General features: G+C 45.6%; 1 protein-coding gene across 2 annotated transcripts in view; it reads right to left on the bottom strand.

Annotated features, from left to right (window-relative positions):
- Window positions 1–25,855, bottom strand: part of Mapre2 (microtubule associated protein RP/EB family member 2) — a 144,789-nt gene that overhangs the window by 69,134 nt on the left and 49,800 nt on the right. The window contains exon 1 of one of the 2 annotated variants that reach the window (XM_059246271.1): window positions 22,406–22,650. The exons of the other annotated variant lie outside the window; for it this stretch is intronic. Coding sequence (XP_059102254.1) covers window positions 22,406–22,524 — 119 coding nt within the window. The 5' untranslated portion in view covers window positions 22,525–22,650. Of the gene's footprint in view, window positions 1–22,405; window positions 22,651–25,855 lie in introns of those variants that run through there. 2 annotated transcript variants of the gene reach the window in all.

Below are 25,855 nucleotides of genomic sequence, written 5' to 3'. Positions count from 1 at the left end.
GTCTGACATTTGGAGGTTGGGCTGGGTGCAGAGACACAAGCAGCTTATGCTTTGCAGCAATTATTGAACCACATAAAATTAGTCATTGCGTTTCTGCTTACTAAAACAAATGGAATTTTCTGTGAGTCGATGAAACAAACTAGCTTGAATTAGGGCTTGGCAAGCCCCAAACATGGGGAAAAAAAAATCAAAATACAAATTCTACCACCTTACTAATCATGGGCCCCCAGACTCAATTATAAAATAATCTGTAGGTTTGTCCAAGAATCAATTTTTGCAAGGTTTATGAATTATTTTGGGGCATTCTTCAAAATTAAACAAATATATAAAATGTCGGTGATAGCATTGTATGCTAACTGAAATGGTTTCTTAGGTCATTCGGTCTGTCTCTTTGCCCTGCCCAATCCCACCAAATGGACCACCACAGCCACACCGTCCCATTTTCTCCTTCACACTCATAGTCAACCCTCTGTAAGGACACCCCATTGTTTCACAAGCCCCCCCAAAGTGGGGTTCATGATAGATCAGGTGTTCCAGGATCCTAGTCTGGTCTTGCTTTGGGATTGTCCACAAAAGAATGGTTGGAGAAATTCATTTGAGGAATGAGGCATGTGGAATCTACTTTGATTCTTTTTTAACAACTAACATCTGAGTTCACAAGTCTTCCCAAGTTTAGACAAGGCCATCTGTAGAAGAACATCCCTCTGTATGCAATGGACTCTCATCTGCCGCTCTGTGTGGAGGCCCTGTTTAGCTTACACTCGCCCCAAGCCCACACTGAAGCTAGAACTTTAAAAGTCTTAGGAGGGCTGGAAAGATGGTTCATTGGTTAAGAGTGCTCACCACTGCTACAGAGGATTCACAACCCCCTCTAACTCCAGTTCCAGGGGATCTGACACCCTCTTCATGCACCTGCACGCACATGGTGCACATAAACTCACACAGGTACACGCATACATGTAGAAACAAACAAATCTTGTTAAAAGGCACAAGATTCAATTACCTTCTTAGGTCATTTCCTTAATCTGGAATGTTCTGTTTACTATAAAATGTTCAGAAATTTTAGCCAGCCACGCCAACATATTCCATTCACATATTTTGTGCTGACAGTATCTGTACCTGTGACTATTTTTCTTCTCTCAAAGCAATCTCTCTTTTTAGCAATTTTCTCATCACCAGGAGAAGCAATCTACCATCACGAGTCTAAGAAAAATACATTTCTCTCCATTTTACATAAATGAAACGAAGAACAGACTGGAAAAGATATATAAGGGAATGTTATTTGTCTTTCATGTGAACAACATATATATTTGAGTTTATGCACAGAATGATTTGTAAGGGCCTTATAAAGGTCTACCAGAATAGCTCAACTACAGTTTAAAAATATCAGTGCTTCACTGATTTAAGGCTAATTAGGGAGACCAGGTGTTAGAACCTACTTGAAGTGTCCCATATGTGATGAGGGAGAGAAGCACCCATGGTCACTGAGCATACCTTTTCTCGCTCAACCACTGGACTCACACCCGGCTCACTTAAAGGCCACACTGTCAGATCCCATGCCACAGGCTATTCTTTGGTTAAAGTTTTTAGGACTGTCAAAGTTAGAGCACTCCACCAATGAGGTAAGGAGAGGGGCTGTGTTTCAAATTTGCAACAGAACTCTTTACCCAGAAAGATCTTTAGGGATATTCTAATAAAAGTAGCTCTCTTATGAACACTATTGGTATCCACAAATATGTTTAAAAAGGATTTATCGAGTTGATGATATAATAATGACCCTATGCTTACCAGTTATAGTTTCTAGAATCATGTTAAACATAAATATTTTAAAGGGGGAAAAAGTACATCTATGCCCACAGATTAAGATACTTAGTCATCTGGGCATGGTGGCATACTCCTTTAAGCTCAGCACTTGGAAGCAGAGGTAGGTGGATCTACTGAGTTCTAGGAAAGCCAGGCCAATTAGGGCCTGTCTCAAACAAACAAACAAACAAACAAAAAACAAAACAAAACAAAAACCCTCAAACAACAAAAACAAAAAAAGAGAATGAGGCCAGGGAAGAAACCCCCACACTGCACTCGAGGATGAGTCCTACCTTACAGTCTATCATCTGAAGGTGGTGGGAAGTCCTGTGAAAGCACACAGGTCCTGCTCCCCCAGAACAACCCCCTCCCCAGAACATCCCTCATGATGAACCAGGGTTTCTACAGGGAGCAAGGGTGTGCATGTGTGCCCTGAACCAGAAATTCCCCTGCTTTTCATCTGTGTATAATGCATGCCCCAAATGAGGAGCTGTGAGAGGCAGGACTGAGGCACTTCACCAAGGAAAGAATACCTCTAGACCATGCCCCATTCATCATTCATCCATTCATTACTTTCTCTTCATTCATTCATTCACTCATCACTTTCTCTTCATTCATTCATTCATCGTTTTCTATTCATTCATTAATTCATTCATCACTTTTTCTTCATCTATTCATGACCCACATGGCAGGGGAGGAAGGATTTGCCCAAGACAGAGATCAGGATTAAGCAGAGGGGATAAAAGAAAAACCTTGATAAGACATACTCATCCCCAAGAGGGGTTACAAAAACTGGGAAGTTTCATTGAAGACGGTGTATTAAAGTTTCTGTATGCCTTCTGATGTATGATGAGGGAGGAAATTAAAGACATCACATTGTCTCCATGTAGTAATTACACAGCTGTGGGCAGATTCACGCATTTTACTTTCCTGGGTTTTATGGTCCTGTGGTGGGATGGGAGAGATGAGGCAAGTCACACTCCTTGGGAAGAAGGGGAGGCCTCTGAGGTGGCAGAGGTCTGAGTTCACACAAGGATGGAAGTGTCGGGCACAACACACAATACTAGACCACAGACACTGAAACACAACATTTCCCTCCGTAACTAGGCAACTGTGGTTCAAAACCAGCAAAGAAAATCAGTGAAAGGCTTCCGGATGAAGGCGCTTTGGGGACAAACGTTAGAAGGAAATTGAGCTTCAGAAGAGGGCTGGGGTGCCTGCCACACTCCAGGCTTTTCTAGGTGGTTGTGTTATCATCTGCTGCGTGACGCTATCAATGTGAGCACAAAGTTCTGTTCAGCTTGGCCATCATAACTGCAACTCCTGCTAGTAAGTGCTACTTCCTGGACAGAGGGAATAGAAAAGTAACTGAAGGATGTCTGCCCCGTTGATAATTAATCATTACTTTCAACTTTTTATTTGTGTGTGTGTACGTGTATGTGTGTGTGCCCACAAGCATGTAAAAGCCAGAGGACAGCAGGGACCCTGCTCTACATTTATTCCCTTGTCACAAGGTCTCTCTCTCATTGAACATGAATCAGCTGACAGCCAGGAAGCCCCAGTGATCCTCCTGCCTCCATCCCCTACAAAGTCTGGCTTTTTACATAGGTACTCAGGATTTGAACTCAGGCAGATCTTTGTGCTTGTGCAGAGAGCACTTATACCTGCTGAGACCTTTCTCCAGCCCTGCCCCCTTTAAAACAGAATATGACTAAAAGGCATAATTTCTGCAACTGTCTGCTAAGTGAGGCCCGCTGGCTTGCCTTGAATAAGCCCCTCTACCTTGGGCAGCTTGCTGCTCCCTGCAGCTTTCTATCAGGTGTCTCCTGCACATGTCCTCTGTTTGGTTCCTGACCAAGAAGAACAAAACCTTCAGATGCCAAATGTTGGTAGATATTTCTGTTGTTTTGATTTTTAACTCCAAATTATGTTGATATCTATGACCCTGAAATGAACTGAAAACTTGACTCTTACTCAAGAAATAGGAAAATTTTAGAATTCTACAAAAGCTTTTTGTCCAGGGATATGAATGGAAGCCGACGTCACATAGTGAGAAAGTAGCTAAGGTCTCTCTCTCACACACACACTGTGCACACATCCATGCACGCACAGTGGACACATGTCTCTTCATATGGTCAGAAATGCAGCTGATTATATTTGCCTAAATATCCATCTGTTCCAAGCAGTGGGCGGCTCTGTCCATGTTCCGAAAATAATTCCAATAACCCAGGGCTTGTTCCCATGCCACAAGACTTGGCTGGTCTCCTCAGGGCACCAACTTTTGCCCGGCGGCCCCGCCTACCGCTCTTGGCTCCCTCCATATCCACTTCTTCTCCTCCATATGCCTTCTGTTTACTTTCCCAGCCCTGCTTGGCCTTGTTCCCTGTCATGCTGACCTTCGCTCTCTCCCAGGATCCCAAGTCATTTTAAGTCAGGGCCCAAGTCGCCCCCACCCAGCGTGGCCCCTGGTCAACCTTTCAGGATGGGCACACTGGGTACCGCTGGGTGGTCATGGTCAGCTGTTCACCCACACTGTGTAAAATCAAGTGCCTAAGACACAGCAGAAGAGGGTGTGGCCTCCGAACGGGGCTCAGGTGTTGCTGTGTCTCTGCGTCAGCATCTTTAGTCAGCCTTCTCCAAACCTTCTCCTAATGAGAAACAAGTGATGGATGGCAGCTCCCGGCTAATCCTTCAGGATGACCGGGGCACGGGCTTGGGCCAAGGCAGGGCAGCTCTTTCCAGAACCTGGCACCATGCATCGCCTGCACCTCATACTTCAGGTCCAGCTTCAACGTCGACTCCTCAGCAAGCCCTCCCGCCTACCCGCTGAAGGGGCCTCCCCAGTTATTCTGATAACGTTGTCCTCGACTCTTGGACATTACACAATCTGTGATTAGCTCACTTGTTTATTATCTTCTCATCACCTGCTGCCTCCCAGTGCACGCTCTATGATGGCAAGAACTTCTCAGTGTAAGTCTTACTTACTGCCATATCTCCAGGGTGTACACAAAACTTTAAGTCCATGCTAAATGAATGAGTGCCTGGGAGAGTTCTGTGGGGAAAAGAAAGTCACAGGATGCTCAAAATCATACCATGCAGGTGACTGTTTTGACATATCCCTATATTATGAGGCAGCTTGAGGGAACAAATGAGGTTGAGTGAACTAAAGGACTTTTATCTTTCGTTGGAAGGAAGGAAGGAAGGAAGGAAGGAAGGAAGGAAGGAAGGAAAAGAAAAAAAGCGAGTAATGTGCATTCTTCAAGCCATCTATGAAATGTTCACTAGGTGATCTGCAGATTCAGGAGGCCTCCGACCTAGAAGCCGAAGGCACCAGCTTCTAGACCCAGAGCTCCCACCAACTGGTGGGTAACCTTGGCCACCTTCGTGCCTCCACAAGAGACTCCCTTTTATTTGCTGGAGAAGCATGGGGACTGGATGGGATCATATATGACAGTACTTAGCAATCATTCATGCCTTCTGTAAGAGTAAATCATCAACAGGATTTTGTCCTCCCAACAATGCCTTACAGCTGCTTTTATGCCCCGATGCAGGAAAAGTTACAGTTCTGTGAGGTCACAGCCACCCAGCAGCAGAGCTGGGATGTGGAGCGGTGGGGGTGTGAGGGGGAGGTGGCTGCTCTCTATGGAAGCCCACCCCCTCACCCCCATCTTAAAGAGTCCAGGACAGTGAGGGAAGACAAGTGAAGATCCAGTTGTGGCCTGCACTGAAGCTGCTGTGGAGTTCCATCAAATCCTCGTCTTGTATAGGGGATCAAACCCAGGGCCTGGAGTACGCCAGGCAAGTGTTCTGCACCACTGAGCTACGTCCCCAGCCTTCTAATTTTACTCTGGGACCGGGGCTCAGCTAAATTCCCCAGGACAGCCTTGAACTCCTTCTGTAGCCCAGGCAGGCAACTAAACCCAGTTTCCCATTCTGGACTTAAACCGCACTGATTTTTAAACATATGTTTCCATGAAGAAAGGCCTGAACAGTGGAGCTCTGGGTGAGATTTCCTCAGTTTATTGCTGGGAACGCTTTCTGGCGAGAGCACCTGGCAGCTGGAACACATAAGCCACGCTAGTATTTTAGGAACTGCCACATTTTACATTTCTAGTTACTATGTATTTGGGAGCCAAGGCTCTCAATTTACTTTTTGTGGTAGATTGGTAAAAATGGACATTACTGCTTACAATTTTTTTTCAAAGCTAATATAAGACTTTAGATTGGCATCTTGACTATGTGTTTAGAATAACATACCCTTAAAAAATATAACCTTGATATCTCCCTCCCAAAGACTAGTGCCTATCCACATGTCTGCACCTTCACTGTGGTAAAAATGACTTTTAAACACGTGAGGACATTTGGAAATGGAAATGGAAATGAAGTATCAATAAAACAGAGACTATTAATGAGATGGCAAAGCGCAGGCTAACATTTAAAGACATTCTAGCAAATTTAAGTCCAAATTGGGTAACAGACGCTCATCCCCGGAGTCCTTCCTGTGCCCATTCTCTCTTAATTCTTTCCAAAGTAGGCCGAATCAAAAAAGGGAAACTTCAAATCAAGGAACAGAATACTATTAACTCCTACCTAGAGTGAGAAAGTTTCCCCTTGGCTTCTCTGAGTCACCCTGTCATCTACAGAGTTCAGGACGGACAAGTGTGCAATCTAGTTACCAAAAGGGGCAGGGGGGGGGGTTGAAAAAATATCCCGTGATGTTTTAAGTAAGATTGAAGTTTTGCATTGAGCTACATTCTAGCTGCCCTGGGCCATGTGTCACCAGCAGGCAGCAGGCTGAACATCCTTGCATGATAGTCTATATCAAACCCACCCCACAACCCCGGAGACCACAGTCCATACGGCATACAGGAAAGAAAGAGATCTCTCCTGAACATGCCAACAAGTGGAAATCCGAGTCACTGAGGTAGCTGAGCTGAAGTAAGTGATTTCAGCCAAACTGCTGTCGCCGTGGGGATGAGAACTCAAGCCAAGGGTGCTACTGCACTGCCGGTCCACCACAGCATCTTTGCCCAAACTACACTTCCTTCAGCAGAGGTCTGCTGTGGAGACTGCAGTCCAGAAGCCGCTGTGCAGGAATACTGGTGCTCAGCTGGCTCCCTGGTGCTCAGCTGGCTCCGCCCTTCCCTTTTAATGCAGTCTGGGACTCCGGCCTCTGGGATGCTTCTGTCCACACTCAGGGTAGGTCTTCCCTCTTCAGACAAACTATTCTGGGAAGAGCCCCGCTGATTTACCCAGAGGTAAATTTTACCCTCGGTAATTCTAACTAGTCAAGTTGACAATGAAGAGAAAAGCAACAGAATATCTTCCTGTTCCTTTTGCAGTTCTGGGAATCGAACCTAAGGCCTTGTGCATGCCAGACAAGTGCTCTACCACTAAGCTACATCTCAGCCCAGTGTCTTAGTATTCTTGTGTGGGACATCAAATACCATTTTGTATTTCAGAAAAGTTTTTTTCTTTTAAGTCAAACTCATTTACCATTACTAGAGCGAAGAGACTAACACTCTTTCTATACCAGAATTGTCTAGAGAAACACCAGTCCACCCACACCAGGGGCTGGGAAGGGAGGGAGGAAGGGAGGGAGAGATTGGCAGTATTTCTTTGCTCTCCTCTCTTCAGTCTTGTTACAGGTCAAAATTTACACGTTCTTGCACAAGTAACACACACACATACACACACCTTGCGGTATTTCTTGGCTCTCCTCTCTCTTGCTTTAGTTAGAGGTCGGAATTACAACCTTCCCAGCAAGGGTGTATTAGCACTACAATTCTCAGAAGAAAGGGCTAAAACTGAGCACTTAAGTGCTAGCCACGTTCAAACTGGATCAGGTACAAAAATAATAGACACATGGTAAGACCCTCGGCTTGGGGAATAGTGGAAGGAGAGGCGCTTGAACAAAAAAGTCTAACAGAGGTAGCAGTTTAATGTGGATGATTCAGGTCTCCACTGAACTTAAGCGTGTTTTACTTACTAGAGACACGCAGAGCTACACCTGGTGTTTTTACAAGGGTACAGGGGATTCGAACTTGGGTCCTTACACAAGTGCTCTTACCCACCACACCATCCCTACAGCTCCAAGACTTGGGACTCTTAAAGCCAGAATAACAATTGGTTAATTACTGACTGGCCTGCCTAAAGAACGGTAGTGAGGATAAACTCAGGTCTAGAGTGTGGTAACTGTTGCTCAACTTGGGAGCCAATATGGACTGATAAAACACATCAGTCTTAAAGTAGTCACATCTTGCCTCCATAGCTAGTTTCTAGATTCCCAGGATTCATCTGGCTTAGAAATCTTAAAATATGCTTTGGAAATTAGTTTTGAATTCAACCATTAACTAATAAACCTAACTTTATTTTGACTTCCAAATTTCAGCCAAAGACCTCATGTCACGGAGGTAGCAGCAAGGTCTCAATGACTATATTATTTTATATTATTCCACCCTTAGGTACTGTTACAGTCAATATAATATTAAGCACAATAAATACCCAGTTCATTAAAACACCAATAAATTTATTCATGTTTATGTGTGCACATATTCGCTAAAAAGAATTATTAAATATGTTCAAATAGTTAATCATTTAATAAAGCAAAGGACAAATGACTTTTTAAAAAGTCAAAGTGTTTTTTCTTTTATAAAATATTTCTGCGTTAAAAATTTGTACATTTTTGCACTATACAAAAAGCAGAAAATATAGAAAAGGTAAGATTTAAAAATTTTTAATATCCATTATTCAGGCTGGGGATTAGCTCAGCATCTACCACATACAAGGTCGAAAGTTGAATTTCCAACATGAAAAAAGAGCCATTATTTCCTGACTCAGTCATAACCCTTATCTTCCTAAGTTTCTCTTAAGTAGCCAGGCAGGGTGATGCAAGCCTGTAGTCCCAGTACTTGGGAGGCAGAGTCAGGATGATCAGGAGTTCAAGGCCATCTCTGGCTACACTGTCAATTCACAGGAGACTTTGTCTCAAGAAACAAAAAACAATTTTTTGTATGTATAGCAGAACATAATGTATACATTTTCACGTACACACACTTCAAAATGGCTTCACACATAATCAATGCATACATACAGTCTGCTCACACAGAGGTGAAGACTGTCCCTTCTTCTAAAGTCTCCTATATTTGGACCCTCAGAATATGATCTTATTTGCAAATAGGGTCTCTACAAATGAACCAGTTAAGAGGAAAATAGTGGATTAGGGTGGGTCTACTGACTGGTCCTTTTATTTATTTATTTATTTACTTTTTATTTTATTTTTTTAAAAAATTCTTTTAGTTTTTTCCAGACAGGATTTCTCCATGTAGTTCTGGAGCCTGTCCTGGATCTCACCCTGTAGACCAAGCTGGCCTCGAACTCACAAAGATCTGCTTGGCTCTGCCTCCAGAGTGCTGGGATTAAAGGCGTGCGCCATCGCTGCCCGGCAACTCGTATTTTTAAAAGGTGGCCAAGAAAAATACACAGCTGAAGAAGGAAGCAGGATAATTAGAGGCAGAGACTGGGTGTTGAAACTACACCACAGAACATATGGGGCCACCAGAATGGGGAGGGACAGGAAAGACTCCTTCCTGAGGAGCCTGTGATGGCCTGCGTGCAGATCCAGCCTCCCAGTGGGACAGGATAAAGGTTAGAGCAGCCTGTTGCGGCTGAGAAGCCACATGACACCCAGCCTGCCCCTGTTACCGCCTTGTGACCATGTCTCAGACCCTCACAGGTCATGTCTATACTATACTCAAGTCTGTAGGGATCTAGACCTACACTATGGAGTCACTAGACCCAATTCCGGAGCTGTGTATTAATGTTCAATTTAAAGAACATTAAATTCTTCTTCTCTGTTTGTTTCCCATGCTGTTCAGTTAATTATTTCAAGGCAACAGAAATGGAGGATGGTTAAATCACCATGAGCTCACGTAAAAAGCCACAATGTTTTCTATCTGTGAGTCTAGTGGTGAGTTTCTGGGAGTGCGTTGTTTGTTGGAGACTCAAAGTGAAAGAGAAATCATCACACCGGGCTCCCTACTTAACACAGAAGGAAGGAAACGAGACCATCCTAGCATTTAAGTAAAAAGCATGTCCGCACCATCGTAAACCAGGGGACCACAGGATGTCCTGTCTGATAGCATGCAGCTTCCTCTCACAGAATAGCCCCAATTAGAGCAAACGATGGCCCAACTCTCCACTCACTGTTCAGTGGCTGGGGCCAGCTAGGTCCCCACTCGAACAAAGAGAACCACCTTCTGCACCCTGGGGAGTGAGAGACTGCTGTCCTCAAGGAAGACTGCTGAAATTCAGCCTTAAAGGTTTGGCAGCAAAATAAAAAAGGACTAAGGAAATCAGTTACGATCACAAAATCTACTTAGTAGGCCTCGGGCATCGGTGAAGTCACGGTGAACTTTCGGGTTATAGCAGCTTTGGACTGGGAAACAGATTTGGGTATGTAACTGGGTGTGCACAGATTCTGAGGTGAAGCATGCTCACCCTCTCAAGACAGCACCTGCAGATAACCTCTCTGCTTTGTCTCCAGCGGCAACCAGAGGGAGGTTCCCCCCAGGGGCTTAGGGCTACACTGAGAGCCAAACGCGCAGCAAAGCTGCCGAATTAAGCCAGACCTGGTGGCACAGGCCTAGAGTTCGAACTACTCAAGAGCCTGATGCAGGAAAGTCCCAAGGTCAAGGCCAGCCTGGGCAACTTAGTGAGCTCTGGTCTCAAAAACTAAGAATATCAAGCCCGAGTATTTACTCTAAGTCAACACATCCCAGGGAGAAATGCACACCAGTGAATCGGCAGCACGATTCACAACGGCTAAGTGATGGAACCAACCTCGGCGTCCAGCAACGAAAGAACGGATAAAGGAAACGGCTATACACACAGTGGAATTATCTCCAGCCACGGAGAAGGATGAAGTTACGTCGTCTGCAAGACAATGGATGTATCTAGATAATCACGTTAAGTGAACTAAGCTGGTCTTAGACAAAAATCGCATGTGCACAGATGACATGAAGATAAAAGTCTAACTGTCTGGGGGGAAGGGAGACTACTGGGAAGGGGAGGGAAGGAGGGAAGGGTAGCAGGGGATGGAGGGGATGTGTTTCAGGAACATTGTGAACGTGCATGGAAACGGCTCCAACCCGAGCACCACAAAACCAACAAGCAATCCTTGTCAAATTAGACCGACTGGGAACGGAGGAAGGGGTGGGTGTCTGCTACAGAATTTTAAATGAGGGAGTGTCCACTGTTTAATTCTCCAGGCAAGATTTCGAAAACGGGCAAGTGTTCCTAGTTGGCTATAAAGAAAATAAAAATGGTTTCCATACACATTTTATTATTAATCTTAATAGCAGAACCTTGATCTAGCACAGGAGGACCCACAACACAAAGAAAAGATTATCTACATAATTACAGTGTTCTCTACAGAAATAAAAGAGCACTTCATGTCTATTGAGACAGTAAAGAAAACCCAGCTCCCAAACTTAACACCTTCACATGACATTTCAAAAGTGGATTTAGTAGTTTTTTTCTACACTCTCATAATTATTCTGTTATAGTACCATTTGATGTGCACAGGCTGAGCATCCCTAATCTCTAAATCTGAAATCCAAAATGCTCCAGAATCTGACATTTGGGGGGACTGACAGGATGTCAGAGTCTCAGACTAGGGATGCTCTTAGCAGTGCACTCTGGAGGCACCCCCAGGTCTGAACACATTGGAAACAGGAAACAGCTCTGGTTTTATGCATTCTGCATGAGAGCATTTTAACCTGCACTTAAAAAATGACTACTACGAGCATTACTGCTGTAGACCTGAGGACAGAGGCCTATGGAAGCATCTTTTTCTCTTGAAGGATTTATGTGCACGTTGGACACATAAGACCCATACACATTAAAATCTAAATTGAGACTATATTAAACCATTTGGAATATACTTTTTACTTTGTTTTGTTTTCAAGACAGGGTTTCTCTGTGTAGCCCTGGCTGTCTTGGAACTCCCTCGGTTGACCAGGGTGGTCTTAAACTCTCCTGAGTCCTGGGATTTAAGGTGGGCGCTACTACCACCCAGCCTAGAATATACTCTTAATGACCCTCTTGTATTAGTAACTTTTAAAAATGGGCTAAAGAGTTGGGCATGTCATTAAAGAATGTATTCCATCAATAAGCACATGGAAAGATTCTCAACTCTAATTTGCAATCTTAACAAGACACCTCTATACACCCATAAAGGACGTTCAAAACCTGAGAGATGGACAGTACACATTTTCAAGGGCTCTGATGAGAGCAGGAGATGGTATAACCACTCTGACGAACTGCCTTCCGGTTCTTCCAAGTTAAACACCGGGGGCTGGGGGCTCGGTTGGTTAAAAGATCTTGCTGTGCAAAAATGAGCATCAATGTTCTCATCACCCACACAGAGGGCTAGGCAAGGTGGTATGGCACATGCTTCTAATCCTGCAGAAGCAGAGACAGGTAGATTCCTGGGGCTCACTGGTCAGCCAGAACAGCCTACAAGGTAAGTTTCAGGCTAGTGAGAGAAACTCTGTCTTAAAAAACGAGGTTTGGAAAATACCCCAAGAACACTTGAGGTTGTTCTCGGGTACACGCTCTCTCCCTCCTCTACCCCACCACCACAGCACACAGTTACACACAATCATTTCACTCCTAGACATTTACCCCAGAGAAACGCAAACACGTCCCCGCAAAGATTTGCACATGAATATTCACAGATGCTTTATTCTTAACTGCCCCAGACTGGAAATGCTAATGCTCAGCAACTGGTGAGTGGATAAACAAAATATGGCATGCCATATGATGGAATACTACTCAGTGGTTAAGAGTGGGGTAGAAAACCATACAACTGTGGATACGGCCAATGTGGATGGATCTCAGACTCGTGACACCAATCAAAACAGCCAGCTGCTGAACAGGGCATTCCATCTGATCCCATTTCATACAAACTGCTGTGACAGAAAGTGACTCCTGGGGCTATGGGTAGATGAAATGCGTGCTGTAAAGGGCACAGGGAATGTGGGGGCAGGGATGGAAATGCTCAGGGCCAACCCTACCCAAACCCATTCAACTGTACACTTAAAATAGATTCGGTTTATTGTTTCTCAATGAATCCTTAATGAAGTCGACAAAGGGATTTTTAAAGAGCATCTGCTATGAGTCATGTACTGTGCCAGGTATTTAGGACACAAAGATCACAGATTATAAAGGCAGGTAAAAAGTGACAGGAGCTAGCAATCTCTACATGACTCTTTGCCCCAGGCGACAGTGTGTGTTCTTCACGCTCCTAGCCCATTCAGTGCACAGAACAACCCTGTGGGGTTGGTGCTTCGGTACAGGAGGAAAATGATGCTCAGAGAGGCAGGAAGCATCTGCCCTGGATCGCACAGTTTGGAGTGAGGCTAAGGCAGAGAATGTATGTCTTAAGCCAGAACCAAGCTTTGCGCACACAGGAGCCCAAGGAGCTCTCTGGCTGGGCATTCTGAACATCCCACCAGACCCCAATATGCGGTAGAAAGGAGGTGTGAGATCTGGACAGAAAATGTACAGGAACGGAGGAAGTAGAAGCAGTCAGTGCTGCTGATGGGGACATCCTGAAGACACTGCTGTGGCAATGCTACGTGCCCTTCAGAAATCCCAGGGAGAGGGATCAAGTCCCCAAACGCCAGGTATTTGCAGATTTATCGTGAGTTCCAAGCCCCAGTAAGAGATCTGGAGGAGGCCCATTTGGTCCCTACTGCCTGGGGCCACACCCAGCCTAGGTTCTCTTAGTGCTCACCATTCGCTACTCTAGAATTGCTGGAGGAGTGGATTTACTCTGCCCAGAGAGAAAGGAAAACAGACAGAGGTGTGGGAAGCCGGACACACTGACCCCAGACACCCTCATCCTTCTCCACACTTCACACACATCTGCCTCTGAGAACCCTGCCCTCCTGGGACCCCCGCTTCTGCTTCCTCCTTTGCTAGCAGAGTCCTTCCAGTTACACGCCCCAAGGTCTGTTTATTTCAAGGCTATCGACGGTGGGCAGGTCCACGGTGAAGTTACTGCACGCAAAGCTGTCCTTTGTTTCTTCCTAACTGGTAGTGTCCCTCGGGTGCTCTCAGACTTCATCCAGCCTGCTGGGTGAGGAGGCTGTCTAAGGGAAGCACGCTCCATGTGGATGGCTGGCTGCCTGGCCAGCATCATGGGATCCAGGGGTGACTGTAAGGGCAGATACCGATATTCTCAGTTTCAGTCTTGCTCTGTCTCTCTATCTCTCTGTCTCTCTGTCTCTCTCTCCATCTCTCTATCTCTGTGTGTGTGTGTGTGTGTGTGTGTGTGTGTGTGTGTGTATGTTTAACTGCCCTGAAGGGGGAGGTTAAGTGGGTCAGAGGTCAGAGGACTGTGGTCAGAGTGACTGAAAAAAACAGCAGTTCCTTGTCTTCCTACAATGTTAGGACCCCCCACCCCACCCCACCCCCGCACAGCACCTGACAAACAGCAGGTGCTCAATAAACAGGAAGAAAATGAATCTGCCAAGAGGAGATTGAAAAATAATCCTCACCGAGGATTAGCGTGCAGTTAGGCTAAGATCCACTGAGCATACTAAGCAGGCTGGACACACCACCCAAAGCAGCACAGCGTGCGCTGGAGGAAGCCAAACCAAGTGCGGACCGTGGGTGGCCCCGAGTGTGAAACCTCACTGCGGATGCTGGAGGAGCACTGCTCCTCTGTGACTTGGGGTGCTCCGAGAACAGTGCTCACAGAGCTGGTGGGAGGGCTCAGTCGGGGAAGCGCTTGCTGTACAAAACCTGGCGGCCTAAGTTCAATCCCTGGAGCCAGTGTAATGGGGGAAGGAGAGAAGAGGCTATACAAAATTGTCCTCTGACGCCCACAAGTGTGCATGTACACACACACACACACACACACACACACACACACAGAACACACAATGACAAATACAATGTTAGCTGGGCAGTGGTGGCGCACACCTTTAATCCCAGCACTCGAGGAGGCAGAGGCGGGTGGATCCCTGGGTTCGAGGCCAGCCTGGTCTACAGAGTGAGTTCCAGGACAGTCAAGGCTACACAGAGAAACCCTGTGTCGAAATCAAAACAAACAAACGAACAAAAACATTTAAAGTAGTACTTGTCCTGAATGGAACATGCTTGTAACTCCAGTACTTAGGAAACAGAAGGACAAGGAATTCAAGACCAGCCTTGGATGGACGGCGAATTTCAGGCCAGCCTGGGCTCCATAAGACCCTGCTTCAAAATGGGGGAGAGGGAGAGGCAGACACAGCTCAGCTGGTAAAGTGCTTGTCACGTAGGATAAAAACCTGAGTTCAATCCCCAGCACCCACAAAAAGCAGGGTTTGGCAGGGTGTGCCTATACAAGGAGATCCCTGGGGCTTGCTGGCCAGGTCTGGTTGAATCTGGTGAGCCAATGTCCGCCACATCCAGAAAAAAAAACAGAGAGATCTGGGGCCACATGGGGCATCTCCCCCCTAGGACTCTCTCCTTGCTGCTGCCTAGGCTTCTGGCCTCTGTCTTCCAGTGAGGCGCCGCTGGCATTATTTACCCTCGTATTCCAAGGGCCCCACAAGCAGACTGGCAATAGAAGGAAGCTTGTCTGGTAGAGGGAAAACAGGGCTTAAATATTAACATAATGGCAACTATGTAAAACTTGGTGATGACAACTTAAAATATCTCACTATTCCCAGGCTGCAAACATGTCTGAGGCACCCTGGAATGACAGGGAACACAGTACAGGAGCCCATTTCTGTAATGCTACCTTATTGTGATTAGTGCGGGCTCTTAAGTGAAGGATGCTACCGCTCATATTCAGAGTATCAAGTAAAGGACGCCACCGCTCATATTCAGAGTATCAAGTAAAGGATGCTACCGCTCATATTCAGAGTGAACAGTGAACCTAAGAGAGTCTTCTCAAGATGTCAATGCCTCTGCCATGGCTGACGAATTACCTCTCAGAGCTTTGCCAGGGCAGGCTGGCACTAAATAAAGGACAAGGAATTAATGTCTTTAAAGTGAAGCAAAGCAAAGTAAGAGGTGTTTCAGGCGTCCAAGGTGCCTCTCAGGAGATGAACTGCACCTGGGCTCATACAACAGGAAGCCTCGACTGGAAGCCTCAAGATCAATTCTGTGCATAATTTTTTTTTTTTTTAAAGTTAAGTTCTTTAAATGTTGCCCAGGCTGGCCTCAAATTCAAGATCCTCCTTTCTCAGCATCCCTAGTGCCAAGATTACAGGGACCACTTCCACACAAGGCCCCCTATGCACAATCAAAATTCTGATCTCCACAAGTTCTATCCCAAAGAATATGTTACAGATGCCAAAATGGCTTCAGAAACGTTGGTGTTGGTACTGAGCATGCAGACTTTCGCCAATATGCATGTGCACATATGTGCAGCTACATGTCCATATGCGTGTGCGCACACACACACACACACACACACACACACGTACAAATTATTTTCCTCCTTAAATACCTCACCTGCATCCTTTTCTATTCCAAAGTCATGACCGAAATCAGATTTTTGTGGCACAGGCATTTAACCTGATGGAACCAAGCTAGATGTAGACACACTAGGAAGACTGAGTTTGAAACCCATTTTCTTAACTAGCTAAGCACTGAGGGGCACTACCACTAAGAGCTGCCACCAACCCCTCCTGCTTCAGAAGGAAGAAAAGACTTTTTAAGGACATCTGTCCTGGTCCAAGTGAGTAAAATCCTAATTAACATGGGGTGATTTGATATGGAAAATAAATACTGTACCTGTTTTTTAATAATTTATTAAGAAATCATTTTGCATAGGTCTATAAAAGTCTGCTCAGCCTTACCTTACTGATTGTTTTCATTAAAATAAGCAGTCCATCTTTGGAGCTGCAACTAACAAAAATTTTGACTCATTAAGCAAAAGTGGCATAACATTGGTTTATTCATAGCATATGTGAATTGGGGGTTTCTACTTGGGAAGAATTCTCTCCAAATAGTAATAAATACCAGGGGCCAAAGATACTAAGACAAACAGACTCTTCAGATGAGGTGGGAAGCAGGCTCAGAGAACACCAGTGGGACCTGCATGCACCCGAACAGAACATTCGATACTGGTGAATAGAATACAGCCAGTTCAGTATGAGTATTGCATAGTCACATAGCTAAAAGATAGCCCGAAACCACTGTCTTCTTTTTCTATGTTGAGATAGGGGCTCTCGGAGCATAGGCCAGCCTTTAACTCCTCACCCTCCTGGTTCCAGTGCTGGGATTACAGGCATGTACCGCCGCAATATCCAGCTCCTGAAAGTATTCCAACATAATTCATCATGGAAAATACTATCTTTTGAAAATAAAAAGGCTGCAAATCTATTTGTCCTTGAAAGTAAAGTCAACAAAATTTAAGACATGATCAGATGACCTATGGTAAACTTTCGGGTCACTTCTGGGACCTCTGTCAAGATGATGACTCTGGGACTGTTCTAAGTACCTTCCTGGGCCACATCTATCCTACTGTACCCCGCCCACTGACAGACCAGGTACCCTGTTCTGAGCACTGAGGATCGAGACAGTACAGAGCTCTACATCAGCCCCTGATTCTGACTGCTAGCTAGGAAGGTGACCACCGTGCCTGGCCCTTTATGAGGTAAGCTGCATCCACAACTCCTCCACCAGGAGAGACGCCCTGAGCCAGGCAACAGTCTTCTCCTTTGTCCTCACCTCTACTGACTATGAGTCTTGAGTTTTCTCATGGTAAACTGAGGGTATCTTTTCTCACTTTGAGTCACTGTGGGCTCAGGAAATGCAAACCACTACTGTTAGCCGACTAAGCGAGCTATTGACAGCCACGAAAATCTGTTACAGGATGAGCTGTTTCTCCCCGTGACTTTGTTAGCACTCAAGATCCTGAAGAGAACGCTGGCCAGAGAAGACCAATCAAATATTTATTGAATTTCCCCATCCAAATGGAATATTTATATCCCTCCCAGTAGTTGCCTCTCCTTGAATCTGAGAGAGTATTCCTTTCACCTACTCATGGTCCCTAAGAACAGAAAAGATGCCGCATCCAGAAAGCAATCCTGAATCTAGAGGGTGAGCTCACGCTGCTGCTCCGCTGAGATGCTGTACCACAAATGGACACCACCACAGAGCAGGCTAGTCTCTCTCCGAAGTCACGAGCATCCACCCCCCTTTCACAGAGGCTCTGAGGAAGGGCCTCAAAAAAAAGTCTCAAAGTTGAGTGTCTAGTACAGCATTAAGTAACCTCCAGGGCTTTATGAGCCCTGAGTCAAATACTAACGACAAAACAACTCTCCTTTGACACAATTCCACGGATAGATAATGCAGACACGCGAGGCTAGACCTTTGGTGTGTGTAACTGCTATTCTCTCGGGGTGTCATCTGAAATCTACACCCTGAGGGTGGGGGATTTAGCTCAGAGGTAGAGCGCTTGCCTTGCAAACACAAGGCCCTGGGTTCGATCTTCAGCTCAAAAAAAAAAAAAAAAAAAAAAAAAAGAAAAAGAAAAAAAAAAGAAAGAAAGAAAGAAAGAAAGAAAAGAAATCTACACCCTGGTAATAGTTTCTACTGACTGAACACATGTCACAATCCTCTATTTTCTAGATCTACACATAGGATATTTTTCTATGCTCCTACAAAACAGTTCATTTAAACACAAAACAAAACTGGCAAAAGCTGGATGTTCTAGGTGAGCATTTTGGACGTATTACTTCGCTTTTGCTTTTCTTTACAGCTCATTTCCTGGGGCCAAGTCATTTTTCTCTTACAGTACTCAGACACACGAGCAACTGTGGTTGCATGTTGGAATACCCATTCGGAGAGAGTCCTCTCTATATGCGCGTTCTCAAAAGCCTGGAGCATGCAAACAAAGATGCCGTGGGCAGAAGGCCAGTTAATAAATCTCATTTCCGACCGGCATCTGCGTAGAGCAGAGCTGTAGGGAGTAGCCTCTCCAGGGAGGTCCAGGCCACGACTCATTCGCTCTTTGAATTAAAGAGTGTCACCTCGGATGGCCCTCACCACATTTATTTTTTAAACAGCTCTTAACTGTATATGGATCCCTAACTGCCGTGGGGAAGGTGGGGTTGGAGGCGCTCGCTCGTGCAGTGGGCGTGGAAACGTGTGCAAGTGGTTTAACTGGGCCATTTTGATACGTGATTGCTTCAAGTGCAATTTCCAACACAGAGGTGATTTTTTTTTTTTTTTTTAAGGGAAGCTTGCTGTTCTAATCAAAGTGCACAGGGCTTTTGATAATGACTTGTTACCTGTTCGACTTCAGGCTGTAAAAGTGGACCCTGTTTACATGCACTGATATCGACTGCCGATGCCTAGGCCAGGACCACATCTCGTTTTTATTGTGAACAATCTGGTACTTGGCCCAGGGGATGGCTCAGCAGGTAAAGGTGCTGGCCTCCAAGCCCAGTGACCTGAGTGTGACCCCTAGAAGCCACATGGAAGAAGGAGAGCACACACGCACGCAAGTTTCATCTGTGGCATGTGCACCCACCCACCCTCAATAAATAACAGCATGAACTAAAAGAAAACAGAGTGACTGCTTGCACCTTCGAGGTCCTTGAGGAATGCCATCATCCTTTCTAGGTGTTCCTGCCTTCTCTTGCCTGCAAGGCCAGCAAGGTAAGGAATACTCCAGTCTAAGCTCCTGAAAGCTCCCTCTTTGGTAACAAAGCCTTCTCCCTGTTTACATACCTGCACGCCTGCATGTATGCTCTGCTGGGGGTGGAACCCGGTGCCTTACGAGTTAACCTCACATCTCTTTATGAGTAGAAGTATAGGGACTAAAAAGAGATGGCTCAGAAGTTAAGAGCACTGGCTGCTCTTACAGAGGACCTGGGTTCATTTCCCTGAACCCACACGGTGGCTCATAACTGTCTACAACTCCACTTTCAGGGAATATAACACCCTCATCTGGCCTTGGGGGGCACTATATGAACGTGGCTCACAGACATACAGGCAAAATAGACATAAAATGGAAGACGGAAAACCAAAAAACAAACCCAAAACCCGAAACAAAAAGACTAGGATTACAAATCCTTGATTGTAAGAAGCAATGTCAGGAAATAAAGCCTGGCATAAAGGCTGCTGGACTCTACCTAGGAATCCGTGAAACAGCCAGGAACAGAACTGCTTCTGGTGTTGCCAGGGCCCTCAGGACATTCAGGCTCCCTCAGGGGCTGCACAGAAAACTTCCAGGCCTATCTCATTGTTGAAAGCTACCTCGAGCCTACAGCCAAGGTCAAACTTCTACTTGGTTAAATCTCTATTGTGGCTTTCAAATCGCCTTCCAAGTTTCCTCGGCAATCAGATGGCTACATTATTCCAGGCTTAGGATGCCAAAAGAAGGATGGAATGCTTCCTGGATAGAAAAATGTGTCACATTTCTTCCCTTCTCTTAGGTCTCTCCAAAACATATGCAGTAGTTATATAGTGTTGCTCATTCCCTTTGAAAGAAAGCAGACCAAGGGGAACATCCAGTGTGTCTGTTTCCAAGTGGGTCCTGCACATCATAGAGCATAAACGGAACCGTGAAGGCAGCTTTCTTCACTGGACCGATGGCATCTCTCACCACGGCACCCAGCAGTCCTACTCTATAAAATACAAATATGATGATGTTTCCAGGGAGGCCACTGGTTTACTCAGACCTTTACCAAAATTCAGGTTTCTCTTTTTTTAATTTCATATAATTTAAGGCACCACTTTAAGACATCAAAAAGCAAAACTGAAATCATTTAGTAACTGGAAGGAATAACGAATTAAAAGCACAAATACAATTTCATTTGAAATAAATACTTTTCCCCCCATTTGACCTTTACGTCAAACTGTTTTTCATTACCACTTTGAGCTGGTTCACGTGAGTAATAAAACCCAACTAGGCAGCTTCCTCTGGCCCACATGGTCAAATGTGTACTCCAGCCCAGAGCAGCAGCTACTGACATCGCAGGGATTAAATCACTTAGGAAATAAGGCCTTCAAATTTACTGCCTACAAGAACGGTTCACATAAGTGAGCTTTCAAAGCAACTTGATTTTGTTCATTTTTAAATTCTCTTTTTAGGCTCACAGAGGAGAAAGGTGGGAAAGAGACTTTCAATCAGAAGGATCCCCAAAAGACAAGTCCCAGAAGTGAAGGATCAACTGTGGCTTACATTAGGAGAGTAACGATCACTTGAAATCTGTAAGGATGCTGTGCCAATTCTATTCATTGGAACCATAAGACGTGAGATTTGGTGACCTCATGGGTACAGCCAAAATTAACTTCAAGTATTTATGTAACTGCCAGAGACGTAACAGGGCAAAGGGCTGCTTTTAACCCCCGCTCCTTTTGAGACAACAAATGGTGCCTCTCCTCTAAGAGAAGGGAAGTGGGGTGTTTTGGAGTCTACTTTCTGATGTGCACATAGAATCTGAACACAGACTAGTCTGCCCATAACACAATTTGAGCATTCAGATGGCAGGCTTACTTTTTTTTTTTTTTTTTTTTTAAAAAGAGTTATTTCCTGTTGCTCACTGGCTGAGAGGATGTATCCTACAGGTATGTGTGCTCTATTTTAAAGCAAAAGCATCGTTGGTGGTTATGAAGGTTACATGTAAAAATAACCACCTCAGTACAAAAGAACTTCAGAGGAAATACAACCTAAGCTATCCGTCTCCCCGTGTAAGCCTGGCCTTGAGCTGCCTGAGATCCCAGCTACATTCTGCATCACATTGTTATCCTTATCAAACAATGCAAACAATTTTAATGAGCTTATCTATGGGAACATATTGCCAGATATGTTAATGCAAAAAGGATGCCAACCACACAGGCAACTCATTAATCAAAATGCTCACAATACAACGACCGACAGCATTCTCATCCTCAAATTAGACCTCAGCAAAATATAAGGAATCACCTTTCTATTGTAAATAAGAAGGAAGGGCTCCTCCACCCATGCAGAGGCCATAAAACTCTTTAGAAAACGCGTAGGGGCGCCGGGTTTGGGTGGGTTTTTTGTTGTTGTTTTTTGGGGCTCCTTTTTAACCCCTAGGTCTGAAACAGTCCAGTCTCTTTCTAATCAACCTAGGCTTCCATGGAGAGATTTTGGTGAATGTCTGACACTGTGACCTCTGCTGTCAATCCTTGCACCAATCAGCGTGCAGAATTCTTACAAAGCTCCATCAATCTGGCGGTTTAACATCACACACTGCAGCTTCATCTAGAGGATTCCATCTTTTCCTGCATGCTCCCCAGGTTAAGCGCAAGCGCGCTCCTCGCCATCCTCCCTTTCTCGCCATTCTCCCGTTTGTTTGCTCCTTTAGTGCCCGCCACCTAATGGTTCCTTTAAATGCTAAAAGGGAAGGAGGAGAGGAAGTGCAGAGCCTGTGTCCCTTCGGGGATGCGGGAAGATGGCATACAGGGAAGAGATGGAGGGAGACCTCTTGCAGGCAACAAACCTATTCACCCGCGGAAGCCTCCATGCTCACCCCCACCGACACAGGACCCTGCAACCAAGCAATCCCGGCCTCCGCGTTACGTAACGGGACGGACCGTCCGCAGCCACCCGTGCCAGTACCTGTAGGACCGCTCCCCGCGCACTGTGTGCTTCCGGAAAGGAATGATGGTCCCGTTATCCTGGATGATGTCGTTGTTGTTCTCGCCATTTGGGGACAAGGTTTGGGTCGGCCCGGGCATTGGCGCTCTCCCGACAGAGGGAACACACGCGGAGGCTGGCTGGGGCGTAGGGCTGTGTCTCCCCACTGCTTGCTGCTCACTCTGCAGCCGCGCTCTGCTCCTGCTCCGCGCCCGGCCCCGCCCTCCAAAGGCCCCGCCCTCAAAGGCCACGCCCTCCACGTCAGGGCGCCTGCAACAGCGGCAGCGGCTGGTCACGTGCCCACGGTCGCCATAGCAACGCGCTAACTCGTCGACTAGCCTAGGTTCACGCAGAGCGGCGCAGCGTGAGCGCCCGGGGCTGCAGGCTGCAGAGCAAGGGGCTGGCCGGCATCTGGCATGGACCCGCCCTGAGCCCGACTGAGAACCGGCTCTTCCTCTAGCCGCTTCCTCTCGGACCAAGCTGCCCTTGCAGCTGTACACACAAAAGGATTCATGCCCAGGCCCGGGGTAGCTCCAAGGCCCGGGACAGGAAACGTGGTCAGGTTGCAGGACAAACCCACAAAGACCTGGAGGCTAGCTTCTAGAAAAGGTCGGGGACTAAAAGGGTTAAGCTTTCCCGCGTCCCCTATTCTCCAAAGCAGCCGCCTTCTGCGTAAAAGAACCAGAAAAATAAAACCTGTGGGGAAGCTACATCTTCCGAGATCATACTGTGAAGACGACCGTTGCAAATTAAATGACTCTGTGCAAAATAACTACCCAAAAGGGATTTTTTAAAAAAATAATTTATGTAACCACCAGTTTACTGTATCACCATTAGAGAAGCCTTTTTTCCTCTTTCCTTTTTAAAAGCAGGCTCCTGTTAGGTCCAGGGTGGTCTTGAACTTATGATCACCTTGTTCAAATTCCCAAATTCTAGGATTATATATGCCACAAAACTCAGCTGTCGTCTAATTCTTTATCCTGATTGGTATCACGGATTCTCTGTCCTTTATTAACATGTGCATTAAATAAGTGACCACCTCATTTAACGTTTGGAAGCTTAACGCTCAGGCTATTTTAGCAGGGCAATTCTTGTTTGCAAATAATTTGCCTGTAAGTCAGGAACCATTAGGAACCATTATCCCCAATTTAAAAATGAGTAAGCTAGAAGATCACACCGGAAGTGGTGAAGCCGGACTTGCAAATGACACATTTTTACCAGTGTGACCACCCACTAGTGATCCACAGATCACTATTATGTGATATTTGTAATATCACATATTACAAACCTAGGTAAGAAGTATTTCAAGTACGTGTCCAAAATATTATGAAAAGATGGCTGTGTACAGAATTGCAAGTACTATGCAAAGCCTGAGGATTCGCTAATAGACTCTAAACAGCCCCCACATGGGACGGGTGCTTTCTCTTCCAGAGAGAAGAGGATCTAGATTCTCTACTCATTAGGAGCTCTCTCTGAGCATCGGTTGGGTGGAAGAGGAAGAAAATTTGGGGGTGTAAAGGGCACCTCGTGAATGAGGATAAAGGGTAGAAGTTCTCAGCTGCAGCTTTTACTCCACCTCTGGCCACTGTATAACCTATCATCTTCCCCATTTTGTGATACAGATATTAATAACAAAAATTCTGTCATTCCTGAAAATTCAACAGCATGTGTCCCCAGTTATAAGTTATTTCTGTGTCAAGCTTCTGGGATTGGAATCAAATGTTCCACAGCACAGATGGTAATGATAATCTCAAGCAAGGCCCTCCCCATTTCCTTTCTATTTTATACTCTACTTTGGGCCAGTTACTTTAATAATTTTATTTTTCTGCTTATTCAGTTAGTTCCATGGGACAAAAACTGGTTCCTTCATGTGAATCCATTTTATGATATTTTTCTCGTACAATCAGGATCCAGTTCTGATGTGAGACTTACTAAGGTGAACGAAGAGATGTTTAAGTATAAGAGGCATGCAAGGTTACATTCCCATCCAGCAACTAGCTAAAGGGACCTGGGACTGGGACTGTTATGTGGCGATTTGATTCACACTTCCTCTTACTGTTTCTGTTATTCGACCCACTTATTAATTTCTCTGCTGACTTCTTTCCTGTAGTCAGCCTGAGCTTTAAAGATCAAATCCTCTGTTTTCCCACTGTGCCCTCTCAATGGGGATTCTTTCACAGAACTCATTCTGGCATGATTTTATATTTAAATATGTTAGACATAATTGGTATTATGGTGAAGATTAATTTGGTCAAAATGTGAATGTACAGTTCATTACTACTTGCAGAGTAAACATTCCTACCCCTCCATCCTGTCCAGTTGCTCAAGAGGGTGGGGACAATGGCCAAAAATTTAGTTGGTAGGCTGAAAAGGGACACACACACACACACACACACACACACACACACACACACACACGGACTCTCAAGCTCTTGTAAATCTTCCTCTATGACCGCTCTGAGCCGGGCTACTATTAAGGGACTTGGAGAGCTCCTGAGAGCAACCATTACCCTCTAAGATGCAGGGGTAACGGGGGTAATAATTTGAAAACATTAAACAGATGCCTTTTCATTCCTCTCGCATAAATCAGGTTGCCTGGCAGCTATTCCCCAAGTTAGCCTTGGAGGGAAGAGGAAGGCAAAGTCCACTTTGTGGAGAAGATGAGACATCATTGGGAAATACGAAAAGGGTGGAAAGAGGCAGAGGGAGCCCATCTTTTCAAGGCCCAATTGAATGTAGGAATGAAGGCTAAAACAAACGGCAGCTAGTCTCCCAGGCTGTCTCCTAGAAGAGACATCCAAGAGGCTGAAGGTACAGCCAAAATCTAGGGGACTTTCTTTTGTCTCATTTCACATTGAAAAATCAGGAAATAGCTCTCCTTGAAAGAATGTCTCACTAATGCTTTCCAGCCCCAAGGGAGGCGCAGCTTCTCCAGTGAAGACCTCCTTGCTGACAAGGTCCAGCCCTGCACCACAGTGAAGAACGCTTTCTCTAACAAGCTAGACCCCATCACAGTGAGGACCCCTTTCCTGACAAGGTGTGGCCCGTCCCAGCTCCACCACAGTGCAGTCTGATCAGTTGCTTGAGAAGGAAGGTTGAGGAGCTTCTGCCTGCCCTCTAGGAAATAAGCTGGAGGTCGGTTGAGGTCCACACTTGAGGGAGCTGAGATTATGGCAGTGGTGATGGCAAGGGTGTTATCACAGCAGGTGCAGAGGGACCTTAAAAGTTCCCAGGAACTCAAATAGGGGAGAGAGCCAGCTGTGAGAAAAGGGACACAATGCCAGAGCCACCACATCTGGGGGGGCTGCTGAACAGTTCAGCATAGAACACCAACAGAATGCCTGTGGATGGCTCCAGACCAGAACACCTCAGCAGGACCAGACATTGCCAATCCAAGGACTGGCATGGCACCAGGAGTCCCACCCCACACAC

Source organism: Peromyscus eremicus, chromosome 19 (assembly GCF_949786415.1).
Source record: "Peromyscus eremicus chromosome 19, PerEre_H2_v1, whole genome shotgun sequence".
Lineage (NCBI taxonomy): Eukaryota > Metazoa > Chordata > Mammalia > Rodentia > Cricetidae > Peromyscus > Peromyscus eremicus.
Note: the sequence above shows the minus strand (reverse complement) of the source record. Positions and strands in the feature narration are given on the sequence as shown.